Raw genomic sequence first — 17,977 nt, 5'->3', positions numbered from 1 at the left:
AATAGTACCTATTTTATAGGGTTTCTGATGAGGAGTAAATAAGCCAGTGTTTGTGGTGACTTAGAATATGATCCGGCACATAATAAACACTGTATGAGTATTTATAGTAAATATATCTTATGAAAGTTTAGCATTGTTTTCATAGGCATGGATCTCTTGTCTTTAAACAAATGAAGATAGGTAAAATATAAGAGATTATCATCTCCCCTAAATAATCCTGACTTGGAATTATATTGTGCCTTTTAGAGAGCCTCCATTTTGCCTTTGTATTTTAATTTCAATAAAATACAATTTCTGGATTTTCTTAGAACATCTGGCAATACAGATCTCACATTGCATCCTAGAACAGCAGATTTTCCAATTCAACGCTTCCCTTTCCCTCCACCTAGTAATCATTTTCATACCTGACTGATAAGGCTTTCAGAAATTTAAAAAAGGATTCATTTAGTAAGAATATTTTATCTCCATTGTTAAAATACGCCGTATTTCTATACAGTTACGTATCATACATGGAGTTTCTTTGAAGTGCAAAAAAAGGTTGCTCTAAGTGGAATTATATTGACCATTTTAGAAAAATATGACTATTTTTTCTGGATGTGTATAATATTTTTGAATTATTATTTGAACATTTTTGAAATATATATATTCTCATGATTCAGCAATGCATATAAAAGCATACACTTTGAAAATCCTTCTCCCAGGGAGCCCCCCTCTGCTTGCTAGATGAGATATTGCCTGTTTTATGAATCTTTTAATAAAACCAATTAGATCTTCAAAAAAAAGAAAAAATCTTCCCAGCTCTGCCCTTCCAGGCATCATTTTTCATCCTCCCAGGGCAGTCCTATACCTTTTCACTTGTAAAAATCAACAATTTTTATTTTATAGTACACAAATTTAATATTGCACTTATGGAAATAGTATAAAATATATGTAGTATAAAATAGATGTAGTATACTACATATACCTTTCTGCACCTTGCTTTTTTCATTCAGTATTATTGCATAGATTTAGCTATTCATAATCAGAGCAATTCATAAAAGTTTATGGAATTTAAGATATTTGTATTTTGTTTTATTTCAATATCTTATAAAACTGGAAATTGAATGACCTAAAAGGTACCTGCTTCTCTTTATAGTCCATATTTACCAGATAAAAGTTGAAGGTTAATTTTATATGATGTTTTCTATTTTCAGTTACAGAGGTTATGACTGTCGAAGTAATCTGTTTTATACTCAAATTGGTGAGATTGTGTACCATGTAGCAGCAGTGGGTGTCATTTACAATCGGCAACAGAACACGCAGCGCTTTTACCTGGGTCATGATGATGATATTCTCTGCCTGGCTATTCATCCTTTGAAAGACTATGTGGCAACAGGGCAGGTAGGTTAGACCTTTGTTTGGGTTTATAGTTAGTCCACTTTAAAAAAATCTATCTTTTGTTTTTTAGGAAATGAAGAATAAAGAATTCTTTAGTATGGGATTTTATTTTCATATCATAAATAAAATGTATTCCAACTTTTTTCCTACAGTTTTCCTTTGAGTTTTATTGTTTTGATTATTATTACTTTTTTATTTAGAACTAAGAACTCTGGCTTATCTTCTTTCTGGCAGGATATTTTTTAAAATTTGTGAGTAAACATAGAAAACAAAGACTAGAAACCTGGTTTCTTTGAGTTAGTTAAAATAATAAAGTTAGGGACACCTGGTGGCTCAGTGGTTGAGCATCTGCCTTCAACTCAGGGCATGATCCTGGAGTCCCGGGATCAAGTCCCACATCTGGCTCACTGCATGGAGCCTGCTTCTCCCTCTGCCTGTGTCTCTGCCTCTCTCTCTCTCTCATGAACAATAAATAAAATCTTTAAATAATAATAATAATAAATCTTTAAATAATAATAATAAAATTATCTAACAAATGTTATGTAACAGACAGAATGACTGTACTAATTTCTTAGTGTGTATGATTGACCCTTGAGCAATGCAAGTTTGAAGTACATGATTCCACTTACAGGTAGATTTTTTACAGTACTGTAAATGTGTTTTCCTTATGATTTTCTTAATGTTTTCTTTTTTCTAGCTTACTTTATCATAAGAATATAGTACATATGTAATTTACAAAATATGTGTTTACTGACTGATTCTATAACTATGGTCAACAGGTATTAATGGTTAAGATTTTGAGTCAAAAGTTATATATGGATTTTTGACTGTACAGTGATTGTAACCCCTAACCCCCACTTTGTTCAAAACTTCAGCTGTATTTTACACTCACCTCACCTCTATGAGAGTGAAACCATTTCTACATAAAAATGTGGAAAGCTTAGGCTAGAAGAAATTAAATAATTTCCCCAAAGATCTTTCACCTAGTAAATGGTAAAGCTTAAAGCTCCTTTAGTCTGTCTCACTTTTTAAATGCTGTGTAAATATACCTTCTAGGATATATTGAGGTGAGTCTGGGCATCACTGTATATAGCTTTCCTGAAAGAGAAAACTCTTCCCTATCTTTACCCCATCTTCCCTCTCTCTGTTTGTGCCTCCCCTCTTGTTCTTTCTCTCTTTTTCTCCTTCCTTGACTTCCTTTTTTCTTCCATTTTTGAAAAACATTCATAGAGTATGTGCTATGTATCAGGAAATGTGCTGGGAATATAAAGATAAATAAGCCATGTTGTTGCCATGATAAATATTCATATTCTGAGGGGGAAGGCATACATGCAAGAAATATCATGGTACAAGGTTGTAAGTATAGAGCAGAGCTTGTTAGCACTACTGACATTTTGGGCCAGATAATCCTTTGTGGTGAGGTTAATTGCATTGTCGTATACAGTGCAATCCTATACTTTGTAGGATGTCTCACAGTATCCCTGGCCTCTACCCACCAGATGTCAGTAACACCACCCATCTAGTTGTAACAACCAAAAATATCTTCACACTGTCAAATGTTCCCTGGGAGACAAAGATTATGCCCTTCTGAAAACTACTAATGTAGAGATATGCATAAATTCCTTTTGCCTTGTAAGAAAGGACTAATTGTGCCAAATAGAATCAGAGAAACCCTCATGGAGTTGATGACATTTGAGCTGAGTAGTTTACCTGAAAGGGAGGTTGAAGAAAGTGTTCTGTGTATTTGTAAAAATGGGGCAAAAATCTCCCCAAACACAGATTATTCAAAGAACTATAAGTAGTCTGAAGTATTCAAATCTTAGAGGCATGATGAAGAGCTAATTAAAAGGGTTGATGAGGGCCTGAGTGGCACCATTTATCCTTATGTTTAGTTGATAGAAAAGGTACCTCTTAAAGCACAATTATTTTCCCATTCTGTTTGGCAAGGAGCTTGAACGTTATTTTGGTACTACTCTAATGAAGACTATATAAAATTGGTCATTTTAACTATAAGAGACTCTTTTTTTTTTTAATTTTTTTTTTTAATTTTTATTTATTTATGATAGTCACAGAGAGAGAGAGAGAGGCAGAGACACAGGCAGAGGGAGAAGCAGGCTCCATGCACCGGGAGCCCGACGTGGGATTCGATCCCGGGTCTCCAGGATCACGCCCTGGGCCAAAGGCAGGCGCCAAACCACTGCGCCACCCAGGGATCCCCAGAGACTCTTAATCATAGGAAACAAAGTGAAGGTTGCTGGAGGGGAGTGGGGCAAGGAGATGGGGTGACTGGGTGATAGGTATTAAGGAGGGTACATGATGTAATGAGCTCTGGGTGTTATATAAGACTGATGAATCACTGACCTCTGCTTCTGAAATCAGTAATACATTATATGTCAATTAATTGAATTTATTTATTTATTTTTTAAATATGGTCATTTGCTACCATGAGTCTGGGATTGGAAAGACTTCGGTCCAGGGATCCCTGGGTGGCGCAGCGGTTTGGCGCCTGCCTTTGGCCCAGGGCGCGATCCTGGAGACCCAGGATCGAATCCCACATCGGGCTCCCGGTGCGTGGAGCCTGCTTCTCCCTCTGCCTGTGTCTCTGCCCCCCCCCCCTCTCTCTCTCTGTGTGACTATCATAAATAAATAAAAAATAAAAAAAAATAAAAAAAAAAAGGAAAGACTTCGGTCCAGATTAAATTAAAAGTCAGTATGCCCACAGGACATCCCTGGCTACCAACTGCAGGAGAGGCAAAACTTTATCTCTAGACCTCCTAAGTTTTCAGGGGCTCTTTAACAAAAAACCAAATTAACAAAAACAAAAAGTTTATTAACAGGGGTAGTGTATGTACATCATGTTAGAGAAATCTAAACCAATGTAACTCAAAATGGTGGTTTAGAATTTCAGTTTATATAGAAAACAGTAGATTGGCAGAGAAATGACAAGACAATGGAAAACTATTTTAGACTTACAAGGGTAACATAAAGGACAAAAGTCCTGGAGTAATGTTTTTTTGCAGATTCCTCTTGTGCTGTCTCCAGGCTGAGACTATCTCCAGTAAAAGGAGAATTTATATAACCAATAGGTTGTAGGCCTTAAACTTGCATGTTATATGCCAATTATATTTCAATAAATTGAAAAAATATGTATCTCCTGCCTATATGCAGAAAAGGAAGTGGGTTTTGGGGGGGTTTGCTGCTGCTTTATTGCCTTTAGCTCAAAATAATTTTTTGTCAGAGTCATATTTTGGGGTGACACATTCTGGTTTCCTTCACCATGAAGCCATTGCTCTCTTGCTTCTGACTTTGCTTAAACAACACTCTGCTTTAGGCACTACAGAGTCCAAGCTTTTCTCCCAGAGCACAGGTTTCTCCCAGTGTTTCCATTTCTTTCCTATATTTTATTTCAACCAACTAGTCTCATCTTTGTAATTATACACTTCAAAAGTAAAATGAATATATTTCTTAAAATGGTTCAAAATGAAAAAACTATTAAAAATAAATATATTGGGATCCCTGGGTGGCGCAGCGGTTTGGCGCCTGCCTTTGGCCCAGGGCGTGATCCTGGAGACCCGGGATCGAATCCCACGTCGGGCTCCCGGTGCATGGAGCCTGCTTCTCCCTCTGCCTATGTCTCTGCCCCTCTCTCTCTCTCTCAATCTCTCTCTCTCTCTGTGTGTGTGTGACTATCATAAATAAATAAAAATTTAAAATAAATAAATAAATAAATATATTTCCTAAGTATTTTATCTGAGGGCTTTGAAATTTAGCTGAGAAATCTAAATGGTGTTTTTTTTTTTTTTTTTTTTTTTTTTTAATGGTGTTTTGTTTGTTTTGGGAGAATAGAGTATAAATAATAGTCTTTTGTCATAAACTGTGATTGTAATTGGAGGTGAAAGAAGCTGAAAGAAGTTACCTGACAACTTGAATGTCTTGACTAATTTTACCCTAATTTGAAAATTGTGTTTAATTCAGCAAATATCTGTTGAGTGCTTCCTATTTGAAAGCACTAAATGTCATGGGGAAGCACAATTCAGATTGGCTGCCACTGTGAAGAGCTCACAATCTAGTATGGGTTGGATGAACTACTGTGTGTATATGTGTGTGTGTATGTGTGTGTGTGTGTGTGTATTCACTAAATATATATTTATATATTATAAATTATAATTATATTATAAATTATAAATATATAATTTCACTAAAAATTTACTAAACACATATTCATTTAGGTACCTTATGTGTATCTCAGATTCAGCATATCCAAAATGGAGTTAAATGAGGTTAAACTTTCCTTTCAAGCCTGCTTATCCTTGTGTTTCCTACTTAAAACATGACACTTATTAACCTGATTGCCTAAGCCCAGGAGTTTGACTTGTTCTCCTTTACCCATTATAGCCAGTCAGTTCCAGAGTTACATCCAAGATTTGCCCTGAATATAGTTTGATTCTCTACCATGACTATATCTCTACCTTGTTGTTTTGTATTTACATTTTACCTTAATCTCTGCTGGCAATTCTGGGCTTCATAATTTCTAATCTGGTGTTAGAACCAACCAACTAGTCTTACATCTTTTGATTTTGCCCCCTAACCATTTCCCTGATGCACTAATAATCTTTCTTTTCTTCTGTGTTTATTAGTAGCTTTTAAGCTAATGAGCATGCAGTTCAAGACCTTCAACCTAGGCCAATTCTAGACTCCTTATCTCTACCAGTCCTCATAAACTATTCTCCTGCCTTTTAAGCTATTTAGAATTTGTCCATATATGGTACTACTTCATATCTTTTACTTAGTTCCCTCCTCTTGAAAATTCTTACCCTCCAGTTCTGTTCAACCTTCCAACTTTATCTAATTCCTACTCCTTTTAAGACAGGTTAAGTAACATATCTGAAAACTTGCCTAACCTCTCCCTTCTCCCCTCAGCCCCAAGTGTGTTCTAATAACACTGTTATTACTTTCACCAGCACTGAACATGGTGTTATCCAAGCTTCCACATTTTAGCTGTGGAGAAATTACCTAGCCTCTCTGTGCCTCAGTTTCTACATGTTTTAAAATAAAGATACTGTAGGTGCCTATCTCCTAGAACTGCTGTGATAAGTGAGTCAGTCCTTATAAAGTGTTTAGAACAGCTTCTAGGACATAAATTAGCTCTCAGTAAATGGTAGCCTTCATTGTTACCATCATCGTTTCCATGTGAGATGCCCAGTAGGCAATTGAAAATGTAAGTCCCAAATTCAGAAGGTATGGTGGTTAGAAAGTAGAATTTAGGAGTCATTTATTGATTTAACTGTTGAAACTGGAATTGAGAAAGCCCAAAGCAAAAGTGTGGAGTGAAAAGACTGGAGTATTAAAGACAGAATCTTGGGGAAGTTCGTATTTAAGGGACCAGTGATGAAATTGCAAAGGAAACTTAGTAGTAAGAATTCAAGAGATTAGGGCAGCCCAGGTGGCTCAGCGGTTTAGCACCGCCTTCAGCCTGGGGCCTGATTCTGGATCAAGTCCCACGTTGGGCTCCCTGCGTGAGCCTGCTTCTCCCTCTGCCTATGTCTCTGCCTCTCTCTCTCTCTCTCTGTCTCTCTGTCTCTGTCTCTGTCTCTCTCTCTCTCTGTCAGGAATAAATAAATAAAATCTTAAAAAAAAAAGAATTAGAAAGATTAGAGAACCAGGAGACAGTGGTACTGCAAAGTTCTCAAAAGTATCACGCTTTACAGAAGTTCGGTAGAGAATTTAACAGTCACTGGGAACATTTGGCTGAAAAACCTTATGAAATATTAGCTGACAGCAGTCTTATTATGTCTTTATATAAAATCAGTGTCAAAATTAATAATAATTGGCAGCTATATTCATTGTTTTGGGAGTTATCTTTACAGGCAAAGGTATTCTTTCTCTTCATCCTCATAGTTAAAGACAGTGATTACTTGAGCCTAAAGGAATAATTATGAATTATAGTTTATCTGTACATTAGTGAACCTAAATAACCCAAGTTAAAACATAAGTGATAACATTTGTTCAGAGTCTTATTTACCTGCTTGGTATCTTAATTCCTCTGTATCTCTGTTTATACCATTATCCTAGCCTAGAATGTACTTTCTTCTCTTTTTATCTGAGACTGCACTTTTTGAAGGCCCAGATCAAGTATCATCTCTTCCATTTCTGTATAACCTTTTCATCTTCATTAAGCCTATGTTACCAGATATTCTAATTTAACTGAAAATATCTTGTTTTCCTAATGAGTTTGCAAAATTTTCCTGAGTGTTTTATGCTCATTGTATCTAGCATAGGAGCACAGCCAATTATGGGCACTCAGTATTATCTTTATTGACAAAGTATAGGATCAGATTTATAAGTCCCATAAAACATTCATAGAAACACTGGGCCTAGTCACATTAGCATTTCAACAAATATAAGAAAGAAATGTCAGTCACATATATGATCTGCTTTGTATTTTTCATTTGATAAATGCATATAACAAGACAAAGACTATAAAATCTCCTGTTTTATTTCCTTTTAATAGACATGGAAATAAATAATTATTTGTATGACTTTTATAATTCTTTCTATTGTAGGTAGGCAGGGATCCCTCAATTCACATATGGGATACAGAGACCATTAAACCATTGTCAGTATTAAAGGGCTGCCACCAATATGGCGTCTGTGCTGTTGATTTCTCAGGTAAGGCTGTTTTCTGTCTCAAAATGATTAAAATGTATAGGTGATAAATAGCATTATAGCCTAAATCAGTGTTACCTAAACTTGTCTTGTAGCTATGAACTTCCCATAATTGTTTTCAAATGTGCATACTATTGTCCTAACCAGTCAGAGCTGAGAGTGTCAGTTTGCTAGCTGACATAATTTAATTTTTAAAATATTAAATAAAATGAGTATTATTTTTAATACTCATTAATATAATGTTTCTATTAAATGTCTACATAACATCTAAAACCATCTGAATTACCACTAGTGTTGTGTATTTCCCACTTTGGGCAAACCCCAATCTAACTTAATATTTTACAGCCACAAAATAAGCTGAAAATGTTTAGGGCATAAGCTAAGAGAGAGGTGAATACTGAAATTTTAAAAAATATTTTATTTATTTATTGATGAGAGATACAGTTAGTGGCAGAGACATAGGCTGAGGGAGCAGCAGGCTTCCCACAAGGAGCCTGATGTAGGACTCGATTCCAGAACTCCAGGATCATGACCTGACTTAAAGGCAGGTGCTCAACCACTAAGCCACCCAGGTGCCCCTGAAATATTTATTTTATAACATTTCTACGAAGTGACAATTCCAAGCTATCTTACAAAAATAATTTTAAACCATTTTAGCTCTTTGCTGTATCTTTAAAAGTTTAGGGGCACCTGAGTGGTTTAAGTGTCTAACAGGTTCAGGTCATGATCTCAGATTCCTGAGATCTAGCCCCACATCAGGTTCCATGCTCAAGCTCTCTCTCCCACTCCTCTCTCTCTTTCTCTCTCTCTCTCTCTCTCTCTCTCTCAAATAAGTAAACAAAATCTTTTTTAAAAAGTTTAACAACTACCTCCCCCCTACTCATGTGCGCACTCTCTCCCTTTCTCAAATAAATAAAATCTTTAAAAAAAAAGTTTAACAACTACACATAGATCTACAATGAAAACTAGACTGTGGATTAGGAAGAGGGGAGAAATACCATTAATAGAGAAATTCATTTTAATAGACAGTAAATTTGTGCTTTCTGCTGCTCTAACTGAAATGAGAATCAGTTATTGGGGAAAAGCATAAATATGCATTTAGGGATCTGCTAAAACTCAAGAAATAAGATTAATTTGGGCAAACTAAAGGAGTTAACAAGAAAAATATCACTAGTAATGATAATGAAATAATTGAGGTTTGCAGAAAGTGGCAGAGTGGCAAATGTTTAACTGTTGTTTGGGCCTTTGCAGCCTATAAATGTGCACACCTGTCAGCAGGACTGACTTAGTTCAATCATTTGTCTAATACATTTATTACTTGTTTAATAATAACAACAACTAATATAATTGACCTTCACTAAAAACACTCCTATTAATGACAATACAGGGTTGTAACCTACATTTTTTTTCATTCAGTTAATTTTCATAATCACTGAGTTCTTATATCACAGTAGAGTTCTTAGAGTAAAATTAATTGAAGTAAATCTTTCCTTCTTTATTAATCTTTCCTTCTAATTTTAAAATCTTTAAAATCTTTTTTCCATTTCCTCCATCCTAACTTAGTGGATAAATAAGGAAAATGAGGTCAAAAAAAATGTCAACAATGTTTAGATGTATGAGAAATTATTCTTTCCCTGCTTAGAAATTCTGGTTGTTTTTATAGCTATATGTGCATGCCTAACATTTAACATTATTTTATAACATTTTAAATATGATGCTAGTTTTAGGATATGTACTGAATGGTTTTTATCTTCTGAATGTTATTGGTTAGTCTCTCTCTCTGATTAATTTTTATAGCGGATGGGAAACGTTTGGCTTCAGTTGGAATAGATGATAGCCACACTATTGTGCTGTGGGACTGGAAGAAAGGAGAGAAACTTTCAATAGCAAGGTGGGGAAAAATCTTGATACCACATTGGCAAAATATTGAAATTACATAAAAATTTTTTAAAACAGTTTTGAAATCAAACATGTAACTTTTTTTTTAATTACTGCCATCTTCATTACCACTGAATAAATAGTATAATCATGGTAAAAAGACAAATTTAAGAAATCTTTGGTAGGTTTATCCCTTGTGAACCTGCTTTTACTGTAATAAAACATTGGAAGTAGCTGTTATCTAAACTCTTCATTTATAGGGAAAGTGAATTCTATATGGTGAATTCTGCTATATGGTAAACTACGATGTAGCCATTGAAATACTCAAATCACGCGCGCCCAGCTGGAAGCAGCTCAGAGGCTGCTCGGGCGGAGGGAACTGTGCAGCTCTGGGAGCGCGATTCCAGCAGCGCAGGCCGGAGCCTGCAGCACCGGGGGACACAGCCCAAGATCCAGCACTCCACCCGGGACAGGCAGAGGCCGGGGGGTACAGGACAGCAAGGATGCTCCTGCACTGGTTGGCCCCGAGCTGTGCAGATCAGCGGCCCCCACTCCCGGAGCATCCAGGCCCCTGCAGACTGGGAGCTGTGGTAGTTACTGCGGGAGCTGACTCTAGGGCTGGAGAGCTGGCCGCCACTGTTGTTGTTCCTCCTGGGGCCTCACAAGATAAACAACCCCCACTGAGTCTCACAGTGGCCTCACAGGATAAACAACTCTCACTGAGCCATGCACCAGGCAGGGGGCTAGGCAGCTCCCCCAGGTGCTCACACCTAAGATTCAGCACAGCAGGCCCCTCCCCCAGAAGACCAGCTAGAAGGACAGGGGAAAAGCAAGTTATTGACCAAGCAGCACTGGAAAGTTCCAGGGGAAGACGAGGGATTTACAGTATATAGAATCAGACTATACTCCCCCTTATTTTTTGTTTTCTGTTTGCTTCCCCCCCCTTTTTTTTTCTTTTCTCTTTTTTTTTTTTCCTTTTTTCTCTTCTCTCTTTTTCTCCTTTTCCCAGTACAACTTGTTTTTGGCCACTCTGCATTGACAAGATGACTAGAAGGAAAAACTCACCTCAAAAGAAAGAATCAGAAACAGTCCTCTCTCCCACAGAGTTACAAAATTTGGATTATAATTCAGTGTCAGAAAGCCAATTCAGAAGCACTATTATAAAGCTACTGATGGCTCTAGAAAAAAGCATAAAGGATTCAAGAGACTTCATGACTGCAGAATTTAGATCTAATCAGGCAGAAATTAAAAATCAACTAAATGAGATGCAATCCAAACTAGAGGTCCTAACAACGAGGGTTAACAAGGTAGAAGAACGAGTGAGTGACATAGAAGACAAGTTGATGGCAAGGAAGGAAACTGAGGAAAAAAGAGAAAAACAATTAAAAGATCATGAGGATAGGTTAAGGGAAATAAATGACAGCCTCAGAAGGAAAAATCTACATTTAATTGGGGTTCCCGAGGGCGCTGAAAGGAACAGAGGTTCAGAATATGTATTTGAACAAATCATAGCTGAGAACTTCCCTAATTTGGGGAGGGAAACAGGCGTTCAGATTCAGGAAATAGATCCCCCCTAAAATCAATAAAAACCGCTCAATACCTCAACATTTAATAGTGAAACTTGCAAATTCCAGAGGTAAATACAAGATCCTTAAAGCAGCAAGAGACAAGAAATCTCTAACTTTTATGGGGAGAAATATTAGATTAACAGCAGACTTCTCCACAGAGACCTGGCAGGCCAGAAAGGGCTGGCAGGATATATCCAGGGTCCTAAATGAGAAGAACATGCAGCCAAGAATACTTTATCCAGCAAGGCTTTCATTCAGAATAGAAGGAGAGACAAAGAGCTTCTAAGATAGAAACTGAAAGAATATGTGACCACGAAGCCAGCTCTGCAAGAAATACTAAGGGGGATTCTGTAATAGAGGAAGTCCAAGGGAACAATCGACAAAAACAGGGACTGAATAGGTATCATGATGACACTAAATTCATATCTTTCAATAGTAACTCTGAACGTGAATGGGCTTAATGACTCCATCAAAAGACACAGGGTTTCAGACTGGATAAAAAAGTAAGACCCATCTATTTGCTGTCTACAAGAGACTCATTTTAGACATAAGGACACCTACAGCCTGAAAATAAAAGGTTGGAGAACCATGTACCATTCAAATGATCCTCAAAAGAAAGCAGGGGTAGCCATCCTTAGATGAGATAAACTGAAGTTTATCCCGAAGACTGAAGTAAGAGATGAAGAGGGACACTATATCATACTTAAAGGATCTATCCAACAAGAGGACCTAACAATCATCAATATTTATGCCCCAAATGTGGGAGCTGCCAAGTATATCAATCAATTAATAACCAAAGTTAAGACATACTTAGATAATAAGTGACTTGAATGTAGCGCTTTCTACAATTGACAGGTATTCTAAGCACAACATCTCTAAAGAAACAAGAGCTTTAAATGATACACTGGACCAGATGGATTTCACAGATATTTACAGAACTTTACATCCAAACACAACTGAATATACATTCTTCTCAAGTGCACATGGAACTTTCTCCAGAATAGACCACATACTGGGTCACAAATCAGGTCTTAACCAATACCAAAAGATTGGGATCGTCCCCTGCATATTTTCAGACCATAATGCTTTGAAATTAGAACTAAATCACAAGAAGTTTGGAAGGATTTCAAACACGTGGAGGTTAAGGACCATCCTGCTAAAATATGAAAGGGTCAACCAGGAAATTAGAGAAGAATTAAAAAGATTTATGGAAACTAATGAGAATGAAGATACAACCATTCAAAATATTTGGAACACAGCAAAAGCAGTCGTGAGGGGGAAATATATTGCAATACAAGCATCCATCCAAAAACTGGAAAGAACTCAAATACAAAAGCTAACCTTGCACCTAAAGGAGCTGGAGAAAAAACAGCAAATAGATCCTACACCCAGCAGAAGAAGAGAGTTAATAAAGATTCGAGCAGAACTCAATGAAATAGAGACCAGAAGAACTGTGGAACAGATTAACAAAACCAGGAGTTGGTTCTTTGAAAAAATTAATAAGATAGATAAACCATTAGCCAGCCTTATTAAAAAGAAGAGAGAAAAGACTCAAATTAATAAAATCATGAATGAGAAAGGAGAGATCACCACCAACACCAGGGAAATACAAACGATTTTAAAAACATACTATGAGCAGCTATGCACCAATAAATTAGGCAATCTAGAAGAAACGGATACATTTCTGGAAAGCCACAAACTACCAAAACTGGAACAGGAAGAAGTAGAAAACCTGAACAGGCTAATAACCAGGGAGGAAATTGAAGCAGTCATCAAAAACTTCCCAAGACACAAAAGTCCAGGGCCAGATGGCTTCCCAGGGGAATTCTATCAAACGTTTAAAGAAGAAACCATACCTATTCTACTAAAGCTGTTCGGAAAGATAGAGATGGAATACTTCCAAACTCGTTCTATGAGGCCAGCATCACCTTAATTCCAAAACCAGACAAAGACCCCACCAAAAAGGAGAATTATAGACCAATATCCCTGATGGACATGGATGAAAAAATTCTCAACAAGATACTAGCCAACAGGATCCAACAGTACATTAAGAAGATTATTCACCATGACCAAGTGGGATTTATCCCCGGGATGCAAGGCTGGTTCAACACTCGTAAAACAATCAATGTGATTGATCGTATCAGCAAGAGAAAAAACAAGAACCATATGATCCTCTCAATAGATGCAGAGAAAGCATTTGACAAAATACAGCATCCATTCCTGATCAAAACTCTTCAGAGTGTAGGGATAGAGGGAACATTTATCAGCATCTTAAAAGCCATCTACGAAAAGCCCACAGCAAATATCATTCTCAATGGGGAAACCCTGGGAGCCTTTCCCCTAAGATCAGGAACAAGACAGGGATGTCCACTCTCACCACTGCTATTCAACATAGTACTAGAAGTCCTAGCCACAGCAATCAGGCAATAGAAAGAAATAAAAGGCATTCAAATTGGCAAAGAAGAAGTCAAACTCTCCCTCTTCGCAGATGGCATGATACTGTACATAGAAAACCCAAAAGACTCCACCCCAAGATTGCTAGAACTCATAAAGCAATTCGGCAGTGTGGCAGGATACAAAATCAATGCCCAGAAGTCAGTGGCATTTCTATACACTAACAATGAGACTGAAGAAAGAGAAATTAAGGAGTGAATCTCATTTACAATTACACCCAAAAGCATAAGATACCTAGGAAAAACCTAACCAAAGAGGTAAAGGATCTATACCCTAAAAACTGTAGAATACATCTGAAAGAAATTGAGGAAGACACAAAGAAATGGAAAAATATTCCATGCTCATGGATTGGAAGAATTAATATTATGAAATGTCAATTTACACATTTAATGCAATCCCTCTCAAAATACCATGGACTTTCTTCAGAGAGTTAGAACAAATTATTTTAAGATTTGTGTGGAATCAGAAAAGACCCCGAATAGCCAGGGGAATTTTAAAAAAGAAAACGATAGCTGGGGGGCATCACAATGCCAGTTTTCAAGTTGTACTACAAAGCCGTGGTCATGAAGACAGTGTGGTACTGGCACAAAAACAGACACATAGATCAATGGAACAGAATAGAGAATCCAGAAGTGGACCCTCAACTTTATGGTCAACTAATATTCGACAAAGGAGGAAAGACTATCCACTGGAAAAAAGACAGTCTCTTCAATAAATGGTGCTGGGAAAATTGGACATCCACATGCAGAAGAATGAAACTGGACCATTCTCTTACACCATACACAAAGATAAACTCAAAATGGATGAAAGATCTAAATGTGAGACCAGATTCCATCAAAATCCTAGAGGAGAAAAGGGAGGCAACACCCTTTTTGAACTTGGCCACAATAACTTCTTGCAAGATACATCCACGAAGGGAAGAAAAACAAAAGCCAAAATGAACTGTTGGGACTTCATCAAGATAAGAAGTTTTTGCACAGCAAAAGAAACAGTCAACAAAACTAAAAGACAACCTACAGAATGGGAAAAGATATTTGCAAATGACGTATCAGATAAAGGGCTAGTATTAAGAATTAAGAACTTATTAAACTCAACAGCAAAGAAACAAACAATCCAATCATGAAATGGGCAAAAGACATGAACAGAAATCTCACAGAGGAAGACATAGACATGGCTAACAATCACATGAGAAGGATCCCTGCGTGGCGCAGCATTTTGACGTCTGCCTTTGGCCCAGGGCACGATCCTGGAGACCTGGGTCGAGTCCAGGATCAAGTCCCACATCGGGCTCCTGGTGCATGGAGCCTGCTTCTCCCTCTGCCTGTGTCTCTACCTCTCTCTCTCTCTCTCTGTGACTATCATAAATAAATTAATTAATTAAAAAATTTTTTTAAAAAAGCACATAAGGAAATGCTCCGCATCACTTGCCATCAGGGAAATACAAATCAAAACCACAATGAGATACCACCTCACACCAGTGAGAATGGGGAAAATTAACAAGGCAGGAAACAACAAATGGAGAGGATGTGGAGGAAGGGGAACCCTCCTGCACTGTTGGTGGGAATGTGAACTGGTGCAGCCACTCTGGAAAACTGTGTGGAGGTTCCTCAAAGAGTTAAAAATAGATCTGCCCTACGACCCAGCAATTGCACTGCTGGGAATTTACCCCAAAGATACAGATGCAGTGAAATGCCGGGACACCTGCACCCCAATGTTTCTAGCAGCAATGTCCACAATAGCCAAACTGTGGAAGGAGCCTCGGTGTCCATTGAAAGATGAATGGATAAAGAAGATGTGGTCTATATACACAATGGAATATTACTCAGCCATTAGAAACGACAAATACCCACCATTTGCTTTGACGTGGATGGAACTGGAGGGTATTATGTTGAGTGAAATAAGTCATTCGGAGAAGGACAAACATTATATGGTCCCATTCATTTTGGGAATATAAAAAATAATGAAAGGAAATAAAGGGGAAAGGAGAAAAAATGAGTGGGAAATATCAGAAAGGGAGACAGAACATGAGAGACTCCCTAACTCTGGGAAACGAACAAGAGGTGGTGGAAAGGGGAGGTGGGCGGGGAGTGGGGATGACTAGGTGAAGGACACTGAGGGGAGCACCTGATGGGATGAGCACTGGGTGTTATGCTATATGTTGGCAAATTGAACCCCAATTAAACAAAAAAGAATTAAAAAAAAAGAAATACTCAAATCATATATATGAGTGACAGATGATACATACATGTGTATCTCACAAAAAAGCTATAGATTATATGTATTTTTGTCACATTTTCAGTTTGCTAAATTTTCTACAAGCATGTATTATTTTTATAATAAAAATATTGCTTTAAAAGAGGAAATAGTCAACAATGTCAGATTATTTTTATTATTGTCCTGTTCCTTAAAGTGAGACATTGAAATACTTTAAAAATAGAGATAAATGCTTTTTTCACTACATAGACAATGGCTAAATAAAAGGTAGTTTAAGAGGAACTATGTGTTAGGAATGACTATATTAAGCTGTAACAAAGTATTATACAAATTTTTTCTTTGATATATGCCACAATTCCCTATGCACAGTACAATAGTAGGTGCTACTGAAAAGAGGTTCAGTTCTTACTGTTTCTATGTTTTAAGATTCTGTTGAGAAGAATTAAATTAAAATTATGACCAAGTAATAAATGTACAAATGCATGATTACATAGCCCAAACCTGAGAGATAAGTGGCAGAGGATTCAGTAATGGAATAATCAAGATAGGGTATGAATTAGGCAAAAGATTATTACCAGAGAGCTTTATCTTTGGAGTTTAAACATTCTGGTATCTTTTTCAGAGGAAGTAAAGATAAGATTTTTGTTGTAAAGATGAACCCCTACGTGCCTGATAAATTAATTACAGCTGGAATTAAACACGTGAAATTTTGGCGTAGAGCAGGTAAGGAAGTGCTCTTTTTTACTCCTTTGAAAGAAGTTATTACTTTAAAAAGTTATTTTAGCTAAGTGCAATGCAGTATTCTAGTTTGGATCCTGGCACAGAAAAGAGACATTAGTGGAAAACAGGTGAGATCTAAATGAAGTCTGGAGTTCAGTTCATAGAAATGCATCAAACATGTTGGTTTTTTAGTATGTAGTAATTTAAGATGTTAACTTTAGGGAAAATGGGCAAGGAGTGTATAAGAATACTCTGTTACCTTTTTGTCTTTTATGAAAGTCTAAAATTATCCAAAATCTTTGTGGTTTTTTTTTTCAGGTGATCCTCATTTATCTTGATATATTTTAAATAAATGTGAGGTTGATTTTATTGTCATTTATTGACCACATTGATGTAGTATTCATATTTTCAAGAGGGTTTAACTTGGGGCACCTTGTCTGCTTCTCCCTCTCCTCCTACCTCTCCCCACCCCTGCTTATGATATCCCTCCCCCCTCAAATAAATAAATAAAATATTTTTTAAAAAATGGACTTAACTTATAAGATGAATCAAGACTCCTTTCTTTTTCTGTTAAAGACGTATTTTAGTATAAACTGAAAATGAAAAATTTTGTAAGAATTCTTTATATGCTATAAAATGATACATAAATGGAATGTTGTATTATTTTAGTCATTTGTAACTATAGATTAGGAGCTGTGGAAGACGTTTATATTTAAAAAAATTTTTTTAATCTCTTTTCTGAATAAAATAGTAATATACTTATAAATTCCACCAATTTGATATTAAGGTCTCAGCACATTTAAACCTTTCAGATTAAAATACACAAATATAGAAAGAAGTAAAATATATATAAGAAAACAATAGCCTTGGTGAAGACATTTCCCAGGTTCAAGTTACTTTCAAATTGTAAACTACATAGAACATGAATTGATTTTCACGCTTGGATTTAATACTTTATCACAAACTCATTAGATCATAGTGAAAAAGTAAAAAAGTATTTTCACATTTTTATTCCCATATACTTAAACAAAATTTTAAATACCTTATTTATTTGGAATTACAAATACTAAGCGAGTAATGCTTATTATTTCTGTCTTGAA

At 36.5% G+C, this 17,977-nt stretch overlaps 1 protein-coding gene across 13 annotated transcripts in view; it reads left to right on the top strand.

Moving 5' to 3' along the window:
* EML5 (EMAP like 5) overlaps nucleotides 1-17,977 on the top strand; it is a 182,900-nt gene that overhangs the window by 78,421 nt on the left and 86,502 nt on the right. For 11 of the 13 annotated variants that reach the window (XR_012037050.1, XR_012037051.1, XR_012037052.1 and 8 more), the window contains 4 exons: nucleotides 1,194-1,384; nucleotides 7,945-8,046; nucleotides 9,841-9,934; nucleotides 16,780-16,880. Coding sequence is in view for 10 of the 13 variants with exons in the window: in XM_072839627.1 (XP_072695728.1) it covers nucleotides 1,194-1,384; nucleotides 7,945-8,046; nucleotides 9,841-9,934; nucleotides 16,780-16,880 (488 nt within the window). In the remaining 3 variants the exon portion in view is untranslated. Of the gene's footprint in view, nucleotides 1-1,193; nucleotides 1,385-7,940; nucleotides 8,047-9,840; nucleotides 9,935-16,779; nucleotides 16,881-17,977 lie in introns of all 13 variants that reach the window. The other 2 variants (XM_072839626.1, XM_072839623.1) reach the window with 1 other exon arrangement.

Source organism: Canis lupus, chromosome 9 (assembly GCF_048164855.1).
Source record: "Canis lupus baileyi chromosome 9, mCanLup2.hap1, whole genome shotgun sequence".
NCBI classification, from domain to species: Eukaryota; Metazoa; Chordata; class Mammalia; order Carnivora; family Canidae; genus Canis; species Canis lupus.
The sequence above is the reverse complement of the archived record's forward strand: the minus strand, read 5'-3'. Positions and strand labels throughout refer to the sequence as shown.